Raw genomic sequence first — 21,282 nt, 5'->3', positions numbered from 1 at the left:
GTAATGAGGTGGTTGAAGTAATGTTACTTTGATGTTACGTGAGCACTCATACTACCTTTGTAAAGGTTCTTTAGCATCGCAATTCGTGACAACTCTGAAGGAGATGAATCCAGCTAGAGACGTCTCCTAATATGAAATCATTGAGAGCTGATTTGAGAGTGCCCAAAATCGCCTCATACTCACGCCACCACGGACCACTTTCGCGACGCACACTAATGCTGCTTCGTGCATGTTGCTTTGTGCATGCTCCAATCACAAAAGTTCATATATAATCATTTATCTCTAAAGAGTGAGTATTTCCAAGTCTTCACGATGCCCAGCGTCACTACCGCCTCCTTCTACTTACTCTTAGTCCTTGCCATATCAATTCAATATTTTCTACCTTCTCCTGAAACAAACATGACATCCGTCAGCAGCCCATGGGCCGATACTCCATGTGAACTCATCACTACACCACAGCATGCGACAGGAAAAGTATTTTGTTTTCAATAAAAAAAATCCCACTTACTGGAAAATTATACTGATTTCTTCATCTCTTAGACCGACATTTTCACCGTCGGCGCCACACACATGGCACACATCCACAACGCCATCCTCCGCGGCTACAACTCCATCTACCTCCAAGCACCCCTCGTCAAAGACACCGACAAAGCTGCATTCGTAGGCTACGCACTGACATGGTTCCGCTTCGTAAAATCGCACCACGACGACGAGGAAACCGAGTTATTCCCCGCTGTCGAACAAGTCTTAAACGACAAGAACATATGGGGAGAAACGCACAAAGAGCACGGTAAGAAATCTCTCCTCCCCCTTACCTACTGTCTCTCTTTCCTGCATGAAAAGAACAGCGTGTCTAACAAGAAGAGTAAAAATACAGAATCCTTCTTAGAAGGCCTATCCGCATACTCCTCCTACCTCTCCACCCTACCCTCCCCCACCGCTCTAAACGGCACACACCTCCAATCCCTCATGTCCTCCTTCCAACCAGCCTTCTCCCACCATTTCCACAGCGAAATCAGCACCATCGCTTCTTTCTCCTCGCACCCGTCTGCCCCCGCGCCCAACACCCCCGAAGCAGACGCCGCAGCCGCTGTATTCAAGACTTGGGGCAAGAAGACGGTGATGAAGGCGGGGACGCTGGATGTTGTTCCTTTTTTCTTGATGAACCTAGATGCAGAGTATGAGGGGGGTAAGTGGGCGGATTGGCCGCCCATGCCGAGGTTGGTTAGGTGGGGGTTGGTGAATGGGGCCGGTAGTGTGAATTGGGCGTGGTGGAAGTTTGCGAGTTGTGATGGTGGGGGTAGGCCGAGGGCATTGTGGGCGTTGCAGCAGGAGGGAGGGGGGAAGGAGTAGGTGTTTGGCTTATGTATGTTTTTCTGGGAGGTTTTTTGAGTTATTTTGTATTTGTTTGAATGGGTATTTGTCACAGGTAATGACGGATGTAGTCTGCATTTGTGAATGCGGGACGTACCTTTCATCTGAATTCCAATCGCATGTGTAATATCTGCACTTTCTCCCTTTTCTTCAGCGACTTCTCTTATCGAACATGTCATCCGGAAACAAAACAACAAAACAACAACGTTGTTATCATCCTTTCAGTCCATTCTTTACACTTCTATCCATAACCTCCATATCCATCTACAATGTCTTCCATAACCCCTTACGAAGCTGCCGCCGCCGCAATCCTCAAATCCCTCGAAAAACGCATCACAGCCCTCAGCATGAAAATCGCCACCGACCGCGCCAACCTCCGAGAAAGGCTCCCACTCAACTACACCACCTGGAAGCGAGAAAACCGATGGACCGCCGATCTCGAACGATACCAAATAGAACTAGAGAGACTGTGGATCAAGATCCAGGACGCGACTCTGGACTACAAGATGGTATGGGTGGACGAGGTGGAAAAGAGATATGCCGATAGAATTGGGAATTGGAGGACTAATGGGATGTTCTGAACGAGACCCTGTCTCATTTGAAGGAGAGGAGGAAGGGAGGGGGGAGGGGGAGATATTGACAAGTAAAAGGTTTTCATTGCCATTGCACCAGCCCATCGATATAAACCTTCAGTGCTATATCATCGCCACATAACCCAGCGCTAATACTTATATTGATAGCTAAGTCGCTATCGCCGACGAGGAACATATCGCTTCGCACGTCGTTTCCGCGTAACGGGTCGTACACGTAGTCTGGGATTCGCGTTTTGACGGCTTGAGGCCAGGTTCCGATTGCATAGCTCGTCTGTGATTGTTGAGGTACGGAAACGGCTTTGCACCAGTAGTGGCTGGTTGCGCGGTTGAAGCCAAAGGCGACTGGGTAATTGAGGGAATGCGCATATGTGGCTGACTGTACGCGCAGGAGGAGGGCACCCCAGAACTCGGTGACGTTTTCGGGGATGCGGAGCTCGTGTGAGGCTTCGTCCCATGCAGGGCGGGGTGTAACGCTGATTATGCGGACGGCGGGTGTGATTTGGTTTGATATCCGGCGTTGGATGTGGAAGCATTTGAAGTCTGTGGTTGTAAAACTTGGGGGGATGGAGAGTTTCTGTCGGACATAGATGGTCTTTAGTTGACCTGTTGGCCAGTCATCAATTGCAGTGAGGGTTCCAGCGTCGACACGTGCGTATTGCATGCCGCCATCTAGACATTTCAGTGTGATGGCTAAGCGCTGGCTCATGGAATTGCTTGATCGGATCATAGCCAGCACACGGCTCTTGTCTTTTGCATCCGGTAGGAACTCGAGCTGGACACAGAGACCTATAGGCGTCGAGGCGATGGGAAAGGTGGACATGACGCTCTCGCGCTCGATGGAGTGACAGTGCTGGAACTCAGCCGGACTTCGTGCAAGTAGGCCCCGATATGTAGACTGCCGTGACTCATTTGCACGCCATGAGAACAGTGAGTAGTCATCGGTCGTTTTGAGTACCTCTTCCTGCAGCCGAATAAAGGCCTTTTCGCCTTCCCCATACAAAAGCGGCATGTGGATATCGAAGATACCGAGTAAGCTGTATGCCACATCCTCAATGCGCGTGCTTTGACGATGCGCAGCCCAAGACATTCTTTCTGCTACCGAAACTTCACTAAGTGATCTGGAATCCTCAAGGATATGGACCGGGATGTTTGTCACATCCGACAACTCTTTCAAGAACTCGACCTTCTCGCCCATCAATGTCCAATCCTGGAGGTAGAAGCGGCATACAACAGGCGCTATAAGCTCTTGAAGAGTCCATCCACGTTGCGTCCATCTGCTATTCGCAAAAGCGCATCTCGCAATCTCTGAGGCGGTCCTGAAGTCGCCGTGGTTTTTGGCAATGTCGCTAAGATACACGATGCACACTTCTGCGTCCCTGTACCAACGATACATGGAATTAATGGCCTCTTGCAGCTCGGCGCTTGATGTCTTGTCTATACAGCATGTGTCTACCCAGAGATAGTTGCAGCCCTGGCCCCGCGCTTGCTCGGCTGCATTGATGATTTTGCTGTAGCCAACACGCTTCATGAGATCGCTTTCCGACATGGTTCCTGAGAGCGCCCCAGAGTTTCCTCGGATCATCATCTCCAGGGCCAACATGAGAGATGTTTGCGCATGTTGCTCGTTCTGTGATAGAGAGGCTGGCAACGACGATGCGGAGAGTTTCCGAGCTCTATTGATCCAGACATATTCTTGGTGGCTGACTTCATCTGAACCCCACGTGTGGGAGAGAATGGCATAGGCAGGGATTTCATTGTCATTAAACCATCCGAGTTCGAGTGTTCTTGTGTCGATGAGACGCATGACAGGTGCTCCGCAATGTGCCGTTGTCGAAAGTCATTGGACTGGGGTGCAGTGGTGGGGTCAGTCTGTTTCGAAAACGATTTGTGCAAACCGCCCGAGAAACGCATCTGCTGCTCCAGTCATCATCGTCGCCCTAACTTGGGGTCCCCATATATCCCTCTCAATCACTCTGAGAAAATTTATACCAGATACAACATGTAGGAATAGTTCCAGGACATACTCAACTCAATCGCCTGGTCACGATATGAGGGCTATTTTTGAGAAAAGATTGGAACCGAGAATTCGTATTCTCAACTCTAAACCCCAGCATAGTAAATCTAGTTTTGCATCCGATGTACCAAGTAATATTTTACCACCATTGATGCAGTTCAAGTGTCAATAGGATCATGAAGTATATAGTGAGTATCAAGAAGGAGGCATTGCCTACTGATGTGGGCTAAATGCCTAAGAGAGAAGTAAAGAAAAGAAAAGACAGGATCAAATGCCGACAGTATGGATATGGAATGCATACATGAAACCCGATGTCTGTAGATATATCCAACCATCATCACCCCTGTCTTGAGTGATTACAAAAATTACTCGCTCGCTTCCTGAAAAGCCCCAACCTGCTTGGATTGAGCTCTTACATTACGTGAAAGCTCGTCCATGATGGACTCCCGATATTGATGCTAGAAATATCTGATGTCGAAGTCGCTGTTTCAATGTGAAACGGAAACCTTGGCCTTCAGAAAGGCTGCAGAATTAGCAGCTAGACCCGATTAGCAGCATCGTGGCGCGAGACGTTGAAGTCGCGGTCGACCCCGATTTCGTTGCTATTCATGCTCTTATGAGCAGGTACACCAGGATTGAGCGGAATGCTCTCAATGTCCTTGCTCTTCGTATCAGACCACACGCTCATCTGACGACTCTTGTCGCAAACAGTAGAGCCCCCGACCATGGTAGCGCTAGATCCAGAATTGAAGTAATCGTTCCTGATAAGACGTTGATGAGCATCAGGCCCTCTGGAAGCAAGTTCCTGGTCGTTCACAACTCCCGCCCAGATTGCCGATAGCGGAAGGAAGATGCAGACGACCGTGAGGACATGAGTAACAATCTCAGGAAGGAATGCTGCAAACTGGAGCGAAGAAAAGATTGCTGCAAATATGTCAGTTGAGTCCCGATGCTAAAACATATATCATAAACGTACCTGGAACCAGCATGGTCTGGCAGCCCATGATGAAGACGACCTGGATCGGTCCAAATTGAGGCATGTTGAGACGACGCCTCTGCATAATCGCATAGCCGAGCTTCCAGGTAAACACGCAACTGAAGAGCCAGATCGCAACGGTCTGAAGCATGTAAGAAATCGATACTAGGTACTCGATAGAGTCTGTGGGTTGATAGGACAATGTCAACTTGGTATTGTAGTACACAGCAGCGACTCTGTACCCAAACGAGACGCCAGCCATGATGATAGTAACAGTCATGATGATGTTTCGCTGTAGAGGTGGTGTGGTGACGCAGACGGTCCAAATTTGAAGACTGAGCGAGGCGAAGACCAGAGCGTTGACCAAGATACCCAAGACATTGATGGCAATATGGTTGGCAAAGTCTCCGTTAGTAATGCGTCTCCAATCCTGGCTGAGAACGGAATAGGGATTGTAGAATTCACCAGTGAGCCAGGTGCTGAACAGCAGACAACGGGTGCAATTGGTGAATACACAAGCCGCATTGAGCAGGAAGATGGAGGACTTTCGTCGATCAGCCTTGGTCGTGATGAGGAGAACCAGGAAAAGGAGTAAACATGCTCCGAATCCGGCTCCGTAGCTGATTGCAAGGCGAAATCCAAAGTAACGATATTGGTCAAGGTCCTGCATGTTTCTCGTCACAATAACCCATCCGCCTTGGCCATCGGAGACTGTGATGTTCAAACTCTGACGCCAGGGGTCAAAGTTCGGTGGGACTTGGACATGCTCCATAGGAACATCCATGATGCTTGGCACTGGTGTGTGTTGTCGTTTGAGAGCTGTCGCGTTTGGCTTCTCGAGGAAATGCCTTGAGACAAGTACTGAGGCGGACGAGAATAGGTATAAGAACAAGAAAAGGCAGTCACACAGTCACGAAAGGCGGGGTTGTGTAACTTGAATCGTGGTATTGAAGTTGGGACCTTATAAGGCTCGGAGGAATGATAGCAGTGACGAGCGGCGGCTGAGAAGAATGAGAGGATCCCGTAGCAACGAGAGATATACACTGCGCGAGGCAGCATGTATAATAGCTAACAGGCAACGATTTTTTTCTTGATGAATGTTGTCGCTAAATATTGTCGTTGATAGGGTGAGTGGACGAGGCGCGTTTGGTTCTTGGATGGATAATAGCAACCATAGTGACAACATGGGAGTGACCGGCCACCTCGACTCACCACTCCAAGGTCTAGAGTCAAGGTGAAAAGGCGGTCTTGGAGATTTCGATACTCTTACTATTGTTCGTGGTCCCGGCGGCTGTGTGCGTCGAGTTACTGACTGTGACAAGTTCCAGTTCGGTGACGCAGAGCCAATGTTCTACTGTTGTACTTCTCCTGTCTCACTACAAGTCGCAAGGTCGCCTAAGAATTTATTAGAAGCCATCGCTTTTGCTGTTTGAGGCGCAGATGGAAGCGAAGATAAGATAGCGTAGAATTCCTTAGTATTGTTCTTCGACTTAGACCCTACCCATGCTCTGAAACCCTCCGGATCCCGGAGCGCTGGTGACAAGTGACATCGAGGTCAGTAGTGACTGCACCACATATCTTGCATGTACTAGGCAAGACGCTAATAACTCTGTGATCAAGACACCGAACGCACATGTGGTCTTTGCAGCATACATATGTGTGGATGAGGGTACGGTTCTCCGAGACGCAGGGATGATATGCACAATGCTATCATGAGCCAATCAGAGCAATCGCCACCCACTTATCCTGCACGCCATCGCTAGCTTAAGTGTTCTGAACTTCACAAACGTGACCACGCGTTCTATCTAATCTCGCCACAACGCGTCCAACGACTCCGACAATGTGGACGCTGGTCTCGTCGAGCACTACTGTTGCCCCTGGATCAAACGAATTCAACTTGCCGAATGAAGGCATCGCTCACATAATTGTGAGTGCAGAATCCAATCATGCTGAAGTAGTGCGCGGATTAGATCCACGCATGCAACGGGAACTTGGCCGGATCAGTATGTTCTTCCATCCTCAGGTTTTGTACGCATGCGCTTACATTGCTAGTCGCCGGACCTTTTGGAGTCAAGTTGGAAGCTGTCAACGAAAAGTTGACTATTATACCTGGTCAATCACATACGCCATCTCCGTCGTTCGCCAAGTTCGAGTTACAGCCACGCACTGACAACCACTCGGAAGCAATCTTCCTCCGCCATGGCGACATACTGAATCTGTCCTCCTTAGAATCAACTTTCACCTGCCAATGGACCGAATCCGAGGTCCAAGTCGACTCATCGGCAGTTCCTAATGCTCGTCGCATAGCTGAAACTCCAGAAGATGAAACCGAAGATGAAGGTTTGACTGAGTCTAAGCCTGTCACCAGAACTGAAAATCGCCATTTCCGGCTTCGGGCAACTCCGCAGCTTCCACAACAACAATCTTTTGTGGTTCAAGAGACCCCGACAGCAGCTCGAGTCAATAGCGTATCAGCTTCATTGGCTGCAGATATCAACCCACCCAACTTTGCTAATGATACGAGCGGGCCGACAAAAGAGACGCGAACTTTGTCACGTGAACAAGAGCTAGAACCAGAGCCAGTATCAGAGACCTTTTCTACAGCTCGAACAAGTGAATCCCAGAACACGAATGTTCTTCAATCAACCGAAGTGCCAGCTATCGATTCAGTTACGAACAAAACCAGGACTCCACTTCGTACGGCCGACAAAAGTTCTCCGCAAGTACAGATTCCTCCGAAATCAACCAAAAAGCGCAGCACTTCCGCTCTGCGAGAGAGTTCGAAGTTTGAACAAGAAACACTCGTAGTGGGTGTCAAACGTACAAAGATGAATAACGATGAAGATACACGAGATGCTCGACTGGGCAGCATTGACACAACATCCCAAAAGTCTAACAAGAAAGGAAAGAAGCGTCCAATGAGTACGTCTCGCACGGAAGCACTCGATGAGGCAGAAAAAGCAGATTTGATGCGATCTCCTCAGAGCACGCAGGAGTCAACATGCGCCACAACGGAAGCTTACGATGGGCATCCACCAAGGGTAGCCTCCAGTAACTCTACCATTACGAAATCAAGTCAGGCAGTCAAATTACTCAAGAAACAAGGAGGAACATATGTAGAAAAACTGACTGACGAATTCAACATACTATGGTAAGCTCAAGTGCAGTTCGAAGCCTGGAGTTTACTGATTAGTTGTAGTGTCAGAGATGGCGACCTTCAGAAGAAGACGAAAGTGCTGTATGCCATTGCCCGTGGGATTCCCATCGTTACGGATGCATGGCTTCTGGACTCGGCAAAGGAGGGCCACTTGCTCTCTTTATCTGCTTACAAGCCTTCCACTTCCAAGCAAGAAGAAGAATGGGGATTCAGATTTGATGATGTGTTTGGCCAGCCGCAAACCCCTTTTGAAGGCTATACTATTCATTTCACAAAGAATCTCAGGGGTGTATACGAGTCATTCTCTGAAGTCGTAGCAGTGTGCAAAGCTGCAGGTGCAAAAAACGTTACATCTACCAGGATGAATACAACCGGAGACAACATTGTGCTTGCAAACAACTACGAAGATGATCCAGAAGCACAGAAGTTGATCAAGGACGGCATAACATGCTATACAAAGGATCTCTTCACTATCAGCATCTTTCGCGGCTATCTTGATCTTGAGAGCGACGAGTTCAAGATAAAAGCACCCAACGCAGATAGCACGCCATCGAAAGAGAAAAAGAAAAGAGGCCGAAAGACCATGTAGAACATGCCATACATGCTTCCGACCCAGACGTAATATGGATGCCGAGATTGGAGCATTTCTGAATATCTCTTGCTGAACAGCGAGCGAAGTTTACAACTTGGTTGCACACAACCAGCGCAACTTGGCGAGCACTCTTTCTTATACCCAGATACCACTACGCTTGTATCTACAGCTATGAGGAGTAGCGACACAATTCAGGCTAATGTCATACATTAAGATACTCCAAGGTGTTCTGAGGCGTCTCATGCTGCGTGTAAGCGAGCAAGACCCACTTCCTACCCCCGCTCCACCCATTGAAAACTTGCACACCACCTTTGCGCGTCCACCCTTGTATTACTTCTTTTATTTTTGGGGTACAGAAACGCTACACTTTGTCTTCATCTCATCAATCACATGACAATAAGCCACGAGCAACACCAGCTCACCATCCTCCGTGGCGCAATTGGCTAGCGCGTCTGACTGTTACAGCATTATGTAGCTTATCAGGAGGTTGGAAGTTCGAGCCTTCCCGGGGGAGCAGCTTTTTTTGTCGCAGAGCTCTTCAAGGAAATGGTGCAACTTTGTTTTTGTTGGAAAGAGGGTGCTGTTGAGGAGACGAGTTGGGTGTTCGTGCGTCACTAGCGCGGGTTTTTCATTTCGGAACTTGAGATGGGGAAAGAGAGTGGGTTGTACACTACCAAATCGATCACGATCAGAATTTATGACATCGTTCGCTATACAAATAGGATAAAAGCTCTGGTCTATAGGATTCACAGTCATCAAAGTCTCAGTTATCCCGCTTACAGCCTATCACTCTGCTACCTTTTTGCGCTAGATGTGCCCCAATCGCAGAGGTATGTATTCACTACCGTGCAATATCTACCTGTAGAAATTTCCATACATTCATTAATTTGCACCCGGTTTTTCCTGCATGACTTGCTTTTGGTTAATCCATATTTCAACTTTACTTCCAGTGTAGTTTGTTTTGGCAGAGGGAGCCACATACCTGCGCCACTTCCTTCGGACTTAAGTTCAGCCCTGTGCCCGATCCTTGGGTTGCTCTGACAAGGGTCTATCTTAAGAACCTAGAAGCCGCAAGACCTTGGGCCTAATCAGGCAGTCAGCATGGCCAAGACGTGCGGCTGAAGGCACGGCGCCCATTGCCGTGAGGCTAAGCCAAGCGACGTAGCGAAACACTGGCCCTCCGAAAAGTAGCCCCACAAACCTATTGGACAAGAGCCCTATCATGCATAAGCTGTCGTCTTACTCGATGAACTACGCCTAACACATGGGCTTATTAGCGAGGTCTTTTTAGGTTAATTTGCAAGGCTGAGTTTGCTTGCCAACTACTTACCTCGGAAATTTTTGCGGAGGACCGCGCGGAGGTACAAACATGCACTTTTGATGCTTCATGAGGAAGTCGTCATGTGGTGAAAATGTCTCTGCCGTCTTTTTTGTGAGACTAGACACTGACGCGTGTATGGCCTAAGAGCGTATATAAGAGATAAGGACGGCTTGAAGAAAGAATACATCATCAGCATATTATCATAACTACCACAACGCACTTAGAATAAGAAAGATTACCGGACTTTTGTTTTGCCAATACTCCATTCAAAACATGATACCCTCCGTCTTCGCATCACCTCTGGGTCCTGCACAAGCAGCTGCCCAAGCCCAGGCACAGGGTCAGGCAAAAGATAAAACCTCGTCTCAGACTCAGTCTTCATCACAGTCTAGCACGTCCCAGTCCTCCAAGGTACACTTTCCACCTTTGCTCTAGCGCTCGGACCTTGGCTGACAAGTCCAGTAACCCGGATTGCAATTACTATTCCCTCTTTTCTCTCTTTCCCCTCCTCTTTCATTATGTAACATCAAACTTGACTTCAATACAATCCAACATACACAAGTGCACCGGAGTCCTCGCCGGTACTTCCCATCTTATCACCAAGGAGACACTGACAAGAAAAACTAGGAAATAACAGAGATAAGACGGTATTAGCGCTATAGAAGAGACTGAATTATGGGAGAGAATTTTGTATTAATTTCTTGTTACTACTTTCTTTGGGTACGAATATAGAAGGGTATAGACTAAGACACTACGATATTGTACAACAAGCCCCCGAGTGCGCAATTCATTAACCTACTACTGATACATACCTCTTAAGAACAAACCTGAAATCGTCGACGGAACCGTTTTGTTCTCCTTTCCCTCTTTGACCGCAAGAATGGCCCCAAAATTTTGCAGCCATTTTGCCCAAAATGCACTCAAAAGTAATCCTCTAGTCACCCATGCGTCACGTGCCAGCGCAACAACGCTAGTAACCCCACCGACAACGCGACGCGTCAAGCCCTCAACCCAAGCCCTCAACCCAAGCATCACCGCCACCCGTCATCCCTGCCCCTCACACACAACACCTACCAATTCCCTCCTCTCCCTCATCCACCAACCCCCCAGATCCACCCGCCAGACTTTTCATAACCCCCCAAAAAACGAAAATGGATCACCCTCAAACCCCCCGCATCATCGCCCCGCACCTCTCCGAATTCCAACACCGCATCGTACGCATACTGGGCAAGGTTGTGCAATTACGCGGCGAAACGGCCGTGATCGATGCTGGAGGTCAAATCGATGTTATTTTGACTCGGGTACGTACACGCACCTTTTTGTGGAGCCGGGAATGGAGGAGGACGAGGGAAGACGAGACGAGCGATAAAGAGAGGAGATAGAGAGAGAGAGGGGAAAGAGAAGGGGGTTAGGTGAACGAAATGTTGACATGGATTGACAGGATTCTCATCTCACTGTTGGTCATGCAGTAGAGATTATTGGAAAGGTGGATCAGAATTTGCACGTCAAGGTGCAGGCTGCGACGGATTTTGGGACGGGTGTTGGTATGTGGTTTTTCTTTGCACCCCTTCCTTTTTATGATTTTGCTTCGGTGGAATTGCCATGCAGCATGTTGGTATCGGATAAAAATCATATCGTAATTGTGAGGAAGAAGAAGCTAATGTGAAATGTAACAACAGATTTCGACGCAGCGAATGCAGTGGTGGACGTTACACATCGGTACAAGGAGATTTTCTACGACGACAACTAATGACCCATCGTTTGGACTGAGGGGTATTTGTAGATGGACAAGAGAAGAAGAAAACAAGGGCGGAATATAGCCTAATTCGACATGAAATCCTGTTCTTACTTCAAGAGCATACACGACGAAGAACCTACGCGTTCCTCACGGCAGTAAGAAGATAGGTGCCACATTGAAGCAATGCCTAAAGCATGACAAGATCACGCTTTTATTCATCAAGAGATAATGCCATACAAGTTCATGGTATCTCGTGTCAACGCCCCCTTCCCTACCCACATAAAATAAAAACTCCTCATGTCCAATCCCCCAAAATGCTGGAAATCTCTATATACGACACGCTAGAATCCACTCTAGGATATGAAGAAAAAAACCGAAGAAGTCATTTACAACTTACTCCTCACCCCCTCAAGTCTAAACTTGACATCCTTCAACTGCTTGCCCGTAGGTTTCCATTTTTCAAACAGACCAAGTAAGCTCTCGACCTCATGCCCAAGCTCCTTCTTCACAACATCCTCCTCCAGCAAACCTCTCATAGCCCAAGGCAGAAAAAAGGGATTTGGATTTGTCGAACTGCCACTTGGTTCGTATTCTTGGACTCTAAGCTTGAACACATCTTCCTTCTTGCCCATGCTCAGTTTCTCTCCGATAATAGGAATGTTGATGCCTTGGAAACTTCCCGCAGTCGAAGGACGCTCTTTGCTTGAGGGGATGGGGAGAGACGTTGTTTCGAGGGCGTGTTGGACGGCAAGGGCGTATACGGCCGGGTCCTCGTAGACGCGGGAGTGGCCTTCGCCGCCGTAGAGTGAACCAGCTAGTGCAGGCGAGAGTTCGCGGATGAGCCCGTGGTCGGGAAGCCCCAGGTTGCGTAGTTTGAGTGTGAAGCCGACAAGGTGGGTGAGGAAGTCAGGGGCGTGTATACGGCCGTCTACAAAGACGGCACGGTAGATGTAGGGATGTGAAAGGGTTGAGAATGTGGACGACTGAAATGGGGCATTGAATTAGCATTTGGCTTCTCACAGGGGATAAGGGCATATCATACTTCGAGTGATACCAGTTGGTCGTCGATGCTGCCAACGTACAGTATACGCACTCCAGATCTCAGAACCTCATCCAGGGCAGCGAGGTACATCTGGCTGACAAGACTCTTAGGGTTCGTAAACTCAAAGAGCTCTGCAGCCGTGGGACCAAAGTATTTGGTTTTATACTCAATAAAGGGGCCCATGTTGATACCAGCCATGGCACACACTCCGATTCTTGTAGCATTGACACAACCAAACTGGATCAGCTTGGCCACAAGCATCATTGCAACTGGTACGCCCTGGGAGTGGCATGCCACGAGAATGAAGTCTGCTTGTTTGATGTGGTCAATCCAATTGAGTAGTAGCTTCCACAAGGAATTGACACGCTCAGCAATGAAGCCTTCACCTTCCAACGCAATCTGCTCAATCTCTGGTGTGTACCCACGCGCCTCGGTCCAGTCTTTGATAGCTGCTGCTGCAGCATTTGCGAACCGGATCGATGTACCGGTAGGCTGACCCAACACTTTTTGGATAATGGGTGCAGGGAAGAAACCATGAACACCAATGGCTACCGCCTTCTTGATCTTTGGCGGCGCAGGGTTAATGTGCAGATGAGGGGCTCCAGCCTCGCCTCCAAGGAAGTATTGGCGAATTTGTTTCCAGAAATTTGGCTGCTGCACCATTTGGTAAGTATTTCTAAACTCTGGCAACAAAAGATTTGGTGGTTCCTGTTTGCCCTTGCCGGTCTGTTTTGGGGCGGGCTGGGAAGCGGGAGCTGTCTCGGATTTTGTAGGCTCACGCACTGGAGAGGTCTTAGTTGGAGTATTTGCTTTGCTGGAACTAGGAGTATCTGCTGGCGTGTCTTTGGCTGCAGTCTTTGTCTTTGGGCGGCCTCGTAGTGATGGAAATGATTTCCTAGGTATGGGTTTCTCCTCGACTGGTTTTTGCGGTTCTTTAGGGGGTTCTTGCTCAGAATTTGACTGTTCCTGCTCGTTGAACTGTGCAGCCTCGGGGTGCGATTGCGAAGGGGTATCGAAGACAGCTACCTCACCCACATGCTTTTGTGGTCCAGTATCGCCCGGCTTCTTGTCATCTTCTGGCTTGCCTCTATACCAAAATGCCCAAGCCGATGGTTTCAAGGGTTTCGACGCTTGTGCGGTAGGGCCAGCATCATTCGGTGCAGCAGGCTCTGCAGTAACAGGTTCAGCAGCAGCAGGTGTCTCTTGGGTAGGTGCTTGCTGAGCAGGTGCTATCTCAGTCGTCTTGGCCGGTTGAGCTATCTCGGTCGGTGCTTGAGGGGCTGGCTGAGATGTCTGATCTGGAATTTGTGAGCCAGCTTCTTGAGGTGGCGGCTCAACAGGAGGCGAATTGGCCTGAGCATTCTGTGCACTACTCCACATCCAGAACCAAGATCCAGAAGTAGCCTTTGCTAAGCGTTTGGCAGTAGAGGGCGGGGCTTCGGTTTGTGCTTCTTGGGTAGATGGTGGTTCAGGAGCATCCTTCATTTCAGTATCTCCATTCTCATCAGTCTTTGCTTGTGTTTTGATAGTGTCCAAGCCCTTGGCCTGAGCATCTGGCTCTTCTGAGGGGGTAGGTCCAGGTAATGGGGTGGTAGAGGCCGCTTCGACAGTCGCCTTTGCCTCAGTGGTGGCTTTCCCAGCTTCAGTATATCCATCTGGCCGCGACCACCAACTTCTCCATCCCCATGTACTTGCAGCGGCAGCGGCAGCGGCCTGTGACGCAGACGGTTCGGGAGGCAATGGAGGCTCGTCGACGGTCGTGGGTGTAGGTGGTTCTTCGACGCTCTCTTGCTTCGGGGTTGGTTTCGGCATGTCTTCGACTAGACCGTCTGAAGAGACGTTGACCTGTGTGATGGCAGCAGGTATGACGTCGCTCTTGCTCGAACTGCGCTTGGTGAGGAACTTCTTAGGCGACTCATCCTGGGGCTTCTTCGCTTCCTCGCCCGGCAGCTCGTTGGTTGCGCCCCCGCTGACACCGATGCTCTCCTTTGCAGTTTGGACTATGGCTGGTGCCTTGGACCGCCAGCTACCCGACCCTGATAGCCATCTGCTGCCGCGGGGGGTTAGTGAGCCGGTGGAGGTAGGTGTCGTTGTACCGACTGAAGATGTCGAGTCGGCTACATGCTGGTCTGAGGTAGTATCGGCAGGGGCCTGTGTACTTGGCTTAGACTTCTTGCGTGGAATCATGCCTGCAGCACGGGAGAAAAAGCCGAGTAGGCGGAGAGGCCTCTATCTTTTGTTATGGACACAGACACGACATGTGCAGCTGGCGGTTTACCTTCATCCTCATGTGGTGGCCCAGGCACGCGTCGAACTGGCTGGCTGGCCGGCCGGGTGGCCATGACGCATGCTACATGTCCCGTGCACTACACGGTACTAGCGTGCTTTACTCTGCCCTAGTGTGCTTCAGACTGCGCGTAGGAGATTCTGCCACCGCCCAGCAATAGCGCCGCGCATCCCAAAATTTACTTTGGCGAACTTTTTGCCCGCGCCATCACGACAACCCCAAACCGCAGCCATGGCGATCCAAAAGAAGGTGCGCAAGGAATAATTCGAAACATACAATGGATATTTGCTAATAGAAAAACAGCACGGAAAAGGTCGTCTCGACAAGTGGTACAAGCTCGCCAAAGAAAAGGGCTACCGCGCGCGTGCTGCCTTCAAGTTGATCCAACTGAATAAAAAGTACAACTTTTTAGAAAAGAGCAAGGTCTTAATTGATCTTTGCGCCGCGCCAGGATCATGGTGTCAAGTCGCTTCCGAGGTGCGATTTTTTTTCCTTAAGAAACCATGCGCCAGACTTTATACTGACACCTCCAGGTGATGCCCGCAAACTCCCTCATTGTCGGTGTCGATCTCGCCCCAATCAAGCCTATCCCACGATGCATCACCTTCCAGAGCGATATCACAACAGACAAGTGCCGAGCGACGCTGCGCCAGCACCTTAAGCATCTCAAGTGCGATACAGTCCTTCACGATGGTGCGCCCAACGTCGGAACTGCGTGGGTCCAGGATGCTTTTACCCAGGCCGAACTTGTGCTGCAATCCATGAAATTGGCGACTGAGTTTTTAGTCGAAGGCGGAACTTTTGTTACCAAGGTCTTCAGATCAAAAGATTACAATTCACTGCTCTGGGTTTTCAACCAGCTCTTCACTAAAGTCGAGGCAACGAAGCCGCCATCTTCCCGAAATGTCTCAGCCGAAATCTTCGTTGTCTGCCGTGGCTACAAGGCCCCAAAGCATCTTGACCCTAAGTTCCTCGATGCTCGCAGCGTTTTCGCCGAGCTCGCAGATCCCACGCCTAACAACGAAGCAAAGGTGTTCAAGCCCGAAGTGAAGAAGAGGAAGCGTGAGGGTTACGAGGAAGGAGATTGGACACAGTTCAAGGAGGCTCCGGTATCCGACTTCATTCAAACCACCGATCCCATTGCCATGCTCGGTGGCCTGAACAAGCTGAGTTTCGAACAAAAGCCGAACGGCGACATTGCCATCGCCACCATCGACAAGCTTCCAGAAACCACAAAGGAAATCAGAGACTGCTGCGCAGATCTCAAGGTCTTGGGACGAGCCGACTTCAAGCGCCTTCTCCGCTGGCGACTTAAAGTGCGCGAAATCTTTGGATTTGCGTCGAAGAAGGACAAGGCCGATGAGGCCAAGGCCAAAGAAGCGCAAGAGGGCGAGGAAGTTGCCGAGATCGAGTCTATGGACGAAGAGATGCAAATTCAGGAAGAGTTGGAACGCTTGAAAGAGAAGGATACAAAGGCGAAAAAGAAACAGCGTCGCGCAGAGAATGAGCGAAGACAGAAGGAGATTACTCGACTACAAATGAACATGGCAACGCCGTTTGACATCGGTTTGGAGCAGGTTGGACCTACCGGCGATGATGCCATGTTTGGTTTGAAAGCTGTCGATAAGGCCGGTGCTCTGAACAAGATTGCTAAAGGAAAGATGGTGCAGATTGTCGAGAAAGAGAAGCCGGAAGAGGCTGAGGAAGAACTTGAAACCGACGAAGAAGAAGACTATCTCGAACGAGACCTAGACGCTATGTATGGCGAGTACGTCGAGCAAAGATCTGCTCGCGATGCCAAGTACCGGGCAAAACGCGCCAGGAAACAAGACGATGACGGTGAATGGAACGGTTTCTCTGATGAGGACAAAGAACAAAGTGACGACGAAGAGCTTGTACAAGACGCCGACAGTGACTGGAGCAGCGACGAAGAGGAAGGGCCCAAAGAGCTAATTACTGATCTCGATCGCGACGGACAGTCCAAGCGAGGTCTTACCAAGCGTGCCGAGCGCTTCTTTGATCAAGACATTTTCAAGGGAATCGATGGCCTCGATGACCTTGAGGAAGATGACGACAGCGGCATCGATGTCGAAGGCGATACCGAAATGAAGGAGGAGTCGGCTACACCACCTTCTGCATCAGAGAAGGCACTGTCAATCCGAACGAGCAAGAAGAGCGCCTCTCCTGCAGTAGCTTTCGATGACGAGTCCTCTGATGAGGACGATGACAAAATCGAGGAAGTCGCGCGCGACGAAACACAATGGGAACAAGATTCGATGCCTATGAAAAACGGCAAACCAGACATCGACATCATCACAGCAGAAGCCATGACCCTCGCCCATCAGATGGCTACCGGTCAGAAAACAAAACACGACCTCCTAGATGAATCGTTCAACCGTTACTCACATCGTGACGTCGACGGTCTTCCCGACTGGTTCCTCGACGACGAAAACAAGCATTCCAAGATACAGCGCCCAACTTCTGCAGCTGCAGCTGCAGCTATCAAAGAGAAGCTTCGCGCGCTGAACGCTCGCCCTATCAAGAAGGTCCGTGAAGCACAGGCCCGCAAGAAGTTCAAGGCTGCCCAGCGCTTGGAGAAGCTCAAGAAGAAGTCTGCTCTCTTGGCAGACGAGGAGGGCATGACAGAGAAGGAAAAGGCCCAGAGTATTGCGCGATTAATGTCGAGAGCGGCAAAGAAGAAGCCCAAGCAAAAGGTCAGTGTCGTTGTGGCCAGAGGAGGTAACAAGGGTATCAAGAACAGACCGAAGGGCACCAAGGGCAAATACAAGATGGTTGATGCTAGGTTGAAGAAGGATGTTAGGGGCGAAAAGAGGGCAGCGAAGAGGAACAAAAAGAGGTAGATGGGCATAATTCATATCATTTTGTGTCCCCAGGTGTGGCTCCAGAGGACACTTCTGGCTGGTCCACTCAGCAGTCGATACCACTTTTTGAAAAAGCTTTGAACATCATATTTTTCGACATGTTTTACCTACTTTCGACGAAATCTGCTGCAGATCTCGACATACGTGCTCATTCCTAGCCGTGTGGAGCGGCAGCCATCATACCTTTGCTTGCGTAATTACCTATAATAACTTTCGCATGATGAAGGCAGTTTGCGGTGACTTCAAACAAAGTCAAACCAGGCAGTGTCACCAGATTCAACGACTCACAAACACCTGTAACAGAGAATAGGGTATCTATATTGCCGGCCTCGGGTTTGCGGGGCATTGCTAAGTGTGTTTGGCATGCATTCAGGCTATCGCGCATTGTTTTCATTGCAAGTTTGTATAACAAGACAGTATTTGCTAGTTCTCTTTTGGGTGGCTATGTGACAAACGAAGCAATGCACAATATTTCGTTGAGATGCTTGTATATAGGTAAGCCATTTTTACTCTCTGTATTTCATCACGGAGAGCTTCCAGTACCTTACACCATCTTCTCGTTGCTTCTACATTCAAATCATACATACAGTTCATTCTTGATTTCAACTCTACATATTGGGTACCCTCAGCTTCGAGACGATGAGCGATTTCGAACGTCTGACGGAGAAGTCCCTGCTTCGGCATATGAATGACGACCCTTGTGTCATTTGTGGTACTAGCGGTCACGATGCATACGACGGTGCTTGTCCGAAACTCAATGTACCAACTGCAATGGATTCGCCTCTCGCTAGTATCTATGGTCCGGGAAAAGCCAATGCTGCTCGTCAGACAATTGTCAAGTTCCGCAAGTCGAAGAAGCCGCGGTATCAGGATCCGGCGGAAGAAACAACAGCAGATGCGAATGTGGAAGCCTTAGCACGGGTGCAATTGGAGGACCAGACCCAGAATTTACCTGAGGGCTCATCCAAGGACGCAGTCACGGATGCAACAAAGGATACAGTCGAGGATACACTCAAGGGCGCAGTTACAGATGAGGACTCCATGCTGAACGGAATCCTTCTGTTAGTCGGTCGCTCAACTGAAGGTCTGACGGCGGTTCGCGACATCACACAGACAGATCCCGTAGAGACTTGTGCGCCGGATTTCGTCAATGTACCGGATAAAGACCCAGTTGGCCTAGGCAATGTGTTCCAACCCGAGCTTGCCCTGAGCAAGGCGAAGAAAGCCGAGTTTCCCCTCCGAAAAGCATTTGCTCAAGCATCGTCAGACGTGCTCACGAATCACTTTGAAGTTCGCTTCAAGCCGAAGACCCGCTTCTTTGTCTACGAAATTCTCAAGATTCCTGGTGGGAAGAGCAAGCGCAAAGCCAAATACATCTTCAAGACTGCCGAAGAGGCATGGAGTGTACTTAGAGATAACAAGCAATACTATGCCACAGATCATGTCAAGACAATTGTTGCGTGGAAGAACCTCCATGATACGATTGGATATCAGCCTGTTATCCCTGGAGATGATGGTACTCAAGCTGGCGCTGTATGGCAGCCTGAGGCTATCGCAGATGGAAGTGAGAGAGTGCAGCTCTTCCTCAAACTCCACCGCGAACTTGATCTTGACGGACTGTATCGCTACATGGATGCAAGTCACCAGGAGAGTGATCCAGAGTTCAACTTCAACCCCATAATCAGCGCGCTCAACCTTGCGATTGCCAACAGCATGACTTCAAACGTCTTCCAGCAATCCAGTAACAAGTTCTTTGTCAAGGGTGGTTACGTTGACTTGCCAGGAAAGCGCTCTCTGAAATCCCTGTGTGCGATTCGAGGCTACTATTTTACGATCAAGCCAGGAATGCAGAAGATCTTCCTCAACGTCAACCCTGCTACCAGCGCATTCTTCAGACCCATTACGGTTGGCGAGTTCCTGGCTGATGACACATTCTCTGAGGACGAGCGAGTGCGGCTCCTCAAAACACTGCGTGTGTATATTGAATATGAACGCTTGCCGAACAAAGACAATCAGGACCAGATCAATCGCCTTAATAAGCCCCAGAACCGTGTTAAATCCGTCTTTGAACTGGGTAGGAAATTCAGCGATCCGAGCATGAAGTTTCTAGATTCAACAGATCCTAATAAACATATGCGTGTTGAGAAGCATCTGAGGGATGTGTTTGGCAAGAATTTCAACAATGACCTTGCGGCTATCAACGTTGGCAATGAGAGGGAGCCAGTCTATTACCCTCGTGAATATCTGCGAATCCTGCCGTACCAGATTTATAAGAAACTTCTTCCGGAGGAACTGATCGACAATATGCTAAAACTCGCGGCACATGTACCCGATACCAGCCGACGTCTCATCGAGGTCGAGGGAATGAAAAGTCTCGGAATCCTGCATCCTAATGGAGAACAGCCGCTCGTAAGTCACATTTCAACTATTTCTTTCTGAAGCACTGAAACTAACACATGTATTCTTCTAGCCTGGCTGTTCGCACCTCCTGATCAAGCCGACAATGCTCAAGATACCATCCGCGCAATTGAGAGCTCTCACCATTTCGTACGGCTCCGGAACTCCTGACGCAAGACCGAATGACAAAGCTCAATGGAACCTCGGGAAACTTAAGAAGTTTTTCGATTCTCCTGGTTATTCTACCAAGAAGCAGATCAACTACCTTTTGCTCGTCGAGGCCAGCTTACGAAACGACAGAGATACGGTGATCACCTACCAAAATACATTCAACGATCTCCTGAGTCGATACAACATCTGTGGCGGTGCAAAATGCTTGAGTTCAGTATTAGTCCAAGGCCTTCGAGGGGTACCGTACGACTCCATCAAGGCGACGATCCAGGAATCCATCCAGGGCATGAAGCAGGGCCATCCCAGGGCTGACTTTGTGATCTTGCTACTGAAGAACAAGAGCATCCCGATTTACTCTGCTTTCAAGGATGTCGTGGATCGTTATGAGGCTCTTCAGTCTCTCTGCATGACTCAAGCACCAAATGTAAAGCGAGGGACCTTCAATAAGGACATCACCCAGTACATGGCCAACATCATGATGAAGGCGAATCTCAAGTTTGGCGGTAGCAATCATATTGTTCATTTTGACAACGCAGGCACCAAGAACTTGTTACACGAAACTCTAGTCCTTGGAGCAGATGTTACTCATCCCGGCACTGGCTCACTGGTTGGATGTCCCTCGATTGCTGCCGTCGTTGGCTCCATCGATTCTAATGCAGCCAAATTCCGAGGCTCCATGAGACTCCAAAGGACCTGTAAGAAAGAGGTAAGTCTCAGATGCCACCGACGATCTCCAGA

The 21,282-nt window shown here is 49.3% G+C and overlaps 9 protein-coding genes across 9 annotated transcripts; 6 read left to right on the top strand and 3 right to left on the bottom strand.

The window, feature by feature from the left end:
• Window positions 1–312: 312 nt before the first annotated feature.
• Window positions 313–1,353, top strand: COCVIDRAFT_110558 (hypothetical protein; the record flags this gene model as incomplete). The annotated part of the gene is made up of 3 exons (XM_014696888.1): window positions 313–474; window positions 541–790; window positions 878–1,353. 3 exons carry the CDS (start codon window positions 313–315, stop codon window positions 1,351–1,353), a joined length of 888 nt encoding a protein of 295 aa, XP_014552374.1.
• Window positions 1,354–1,643: 290 nt separating this feature from the next.
• COCVIDRAFT_110498 (hypothetical protein) lies at window positions 1,644–1,955 on the top strand (the record flags this gene model as incomplete). The annotated part of the gene is made up of 1 exon (XM_014696887.1): window positions 1,644–1,955. One exon carries the CDS (start codon window positions 1,644–1,646, stop codon window positions 1,953–1,955), a length of 312 nt encoding a protein of 103 aa, XP_014552373.1.
• A 73-nt stretch (window positions 1,956–2,028) lies between these two features.
• COCVIDRAFT_41480 (hypothetical protein) lies at window positions 2,029–3,771 on the bottom strand (the record flags this gene model as incomplete). The annotated part of the gene is made up of 1 exon (XM_014696886.1): window positions 2,029–3,771. One exon carries the CDS (start codon window positions 3,769–3,771, stop codon window positions 2,029–2,031), a length of 1,743 nt encoding a protein of 580 aa, XP_014552372.1.
• Window positions 3,772–4,519: 748 nt separating this feature from the next.
• Window positions 4,520–5,741, bottom strand: COCVIDRAFT_110524 (hypothetical protein; the record flags this gene model as incomplete). Its single annotated transcript, XM_014696885.1, has 2 exons — window positions 4,520–4,905; window positions 4,958–5,741. 2 exons carry the CDS (start codon window positions 5,739–5,741, stop codon window positions 4,520–4,522), a joined length of 1,170 nt encoding a protein of 389 aa, XP_014552371.1.
• Window positions 5,742–6,797: 1,056 nt separating this feature from the next.
• Window positions 6,798–8,703, top strand: COCVIDRAFT_110519 (hypothetical protein; the record flags this gene model as incomplete). Its single annotated transcript, XM_014696884.1, has 3 exons — window positions 6,798–6,960; window positions 7,010–8,108; window positions 8,157–8,703. The coding sequence occupies 3 exons, from the start codon at window positions 6,798–6,800 to the stop codon at window positions 8,701–8,703; spliced, it is 1,809 nt and encodes a 602-aa protein (XP_014552370.1).
• Window positions 8,704–11,178: 2,475 nt separating this feature from the next.
• On the top strand, window positions 11,179–11,777 carry COCVIDRAFT_110532 (hypothetical protein; the record flags this gene model as incomplete). The annotated part of the gene is made up of 3 exons (XM_014696883.1): window positions 11,179–11,328; window positions 11,469–11,571; window positions 11,707–11,777. The coding sequence occupies 3 exons, from the start codon at window positions 11,179–11,181 to the stop codon at window positions 11,775–11,777; spliced, it is 324 nt and encodes a 107-aa protein (XP_014552369.1).
• A 374-nt stretch (window positions 11,778–12,151) lies between these two features.
• COCVIDRAFT_30261 (hypothetical protein) lies at window positions 12,152–14,994 on the bottom strand (the record flags this gene model as incomplete). Its single annotated transcript, XM_014696882.1, has 2 exons — window positions 12,152–12,748; window positions 12,808–14,994. 2 exons carry the CDS (start codon window positions 14,992–14,994, stop codon window positions 12,152–12,154), a joined length of 2,784 nt encoding a protein of 927 aa, XP_014552368.1.
• Window positions 14,995–15,325: 331 nt separating this feature from the next.
• On the top strand, window positions 15,326–17,955 carry COCVIDRAFT_30260 (hypothetical protein; the record flags this gene model as incomplete). The annotated part of the gene is made up of 3 exons (XM_014696881.1): window positions 15,326–15,343; window positions 15,398–15,571; window positions 15,628–17,955. 3 exons carry the CDS (start codon window positions 15,326–15,328, stop codon window positions 17,953–17,955), a joined length of 2,520 nt encoding a protein of 839 aa, XP_014552367.1.
• Window positions 17,956–18,335: 380 nt separating this feature from the next.
• Window positions 18,336–18,668, top strand: COCVIDRAFT_110540 (hypothetical protein; the record flags this gene model as incomplete). Its single annotated transcript, XM_014696880.1, has 1 exon — window positions 18,336–18,668. A coding segment is annotated over one exon (333 nt), but the record flags the coding sequence as incomplete, so codon positions are not given.
• Window positions 18,669–21,282: the final 2,614 nt, after the last annotated feature.

The sequence above is a fragment of the Bipolaris victoriae genome, assembly GCF_000527765.1.
Source record: "Bipolaris victoriae FI3 unplaced genomic scaffold scaffold_111, whole genome shotgun sequence".
Lineage (NCBI taxonomy): Eukaryota > Fungi > Ascomycota > Dothideomycetes > Pleosporales > Pleosporaceae > Bipolaris > Bipolaris victoriae.
This window is presented reverse-complemented; position numbering and strand designations above follow the sequence as displayed.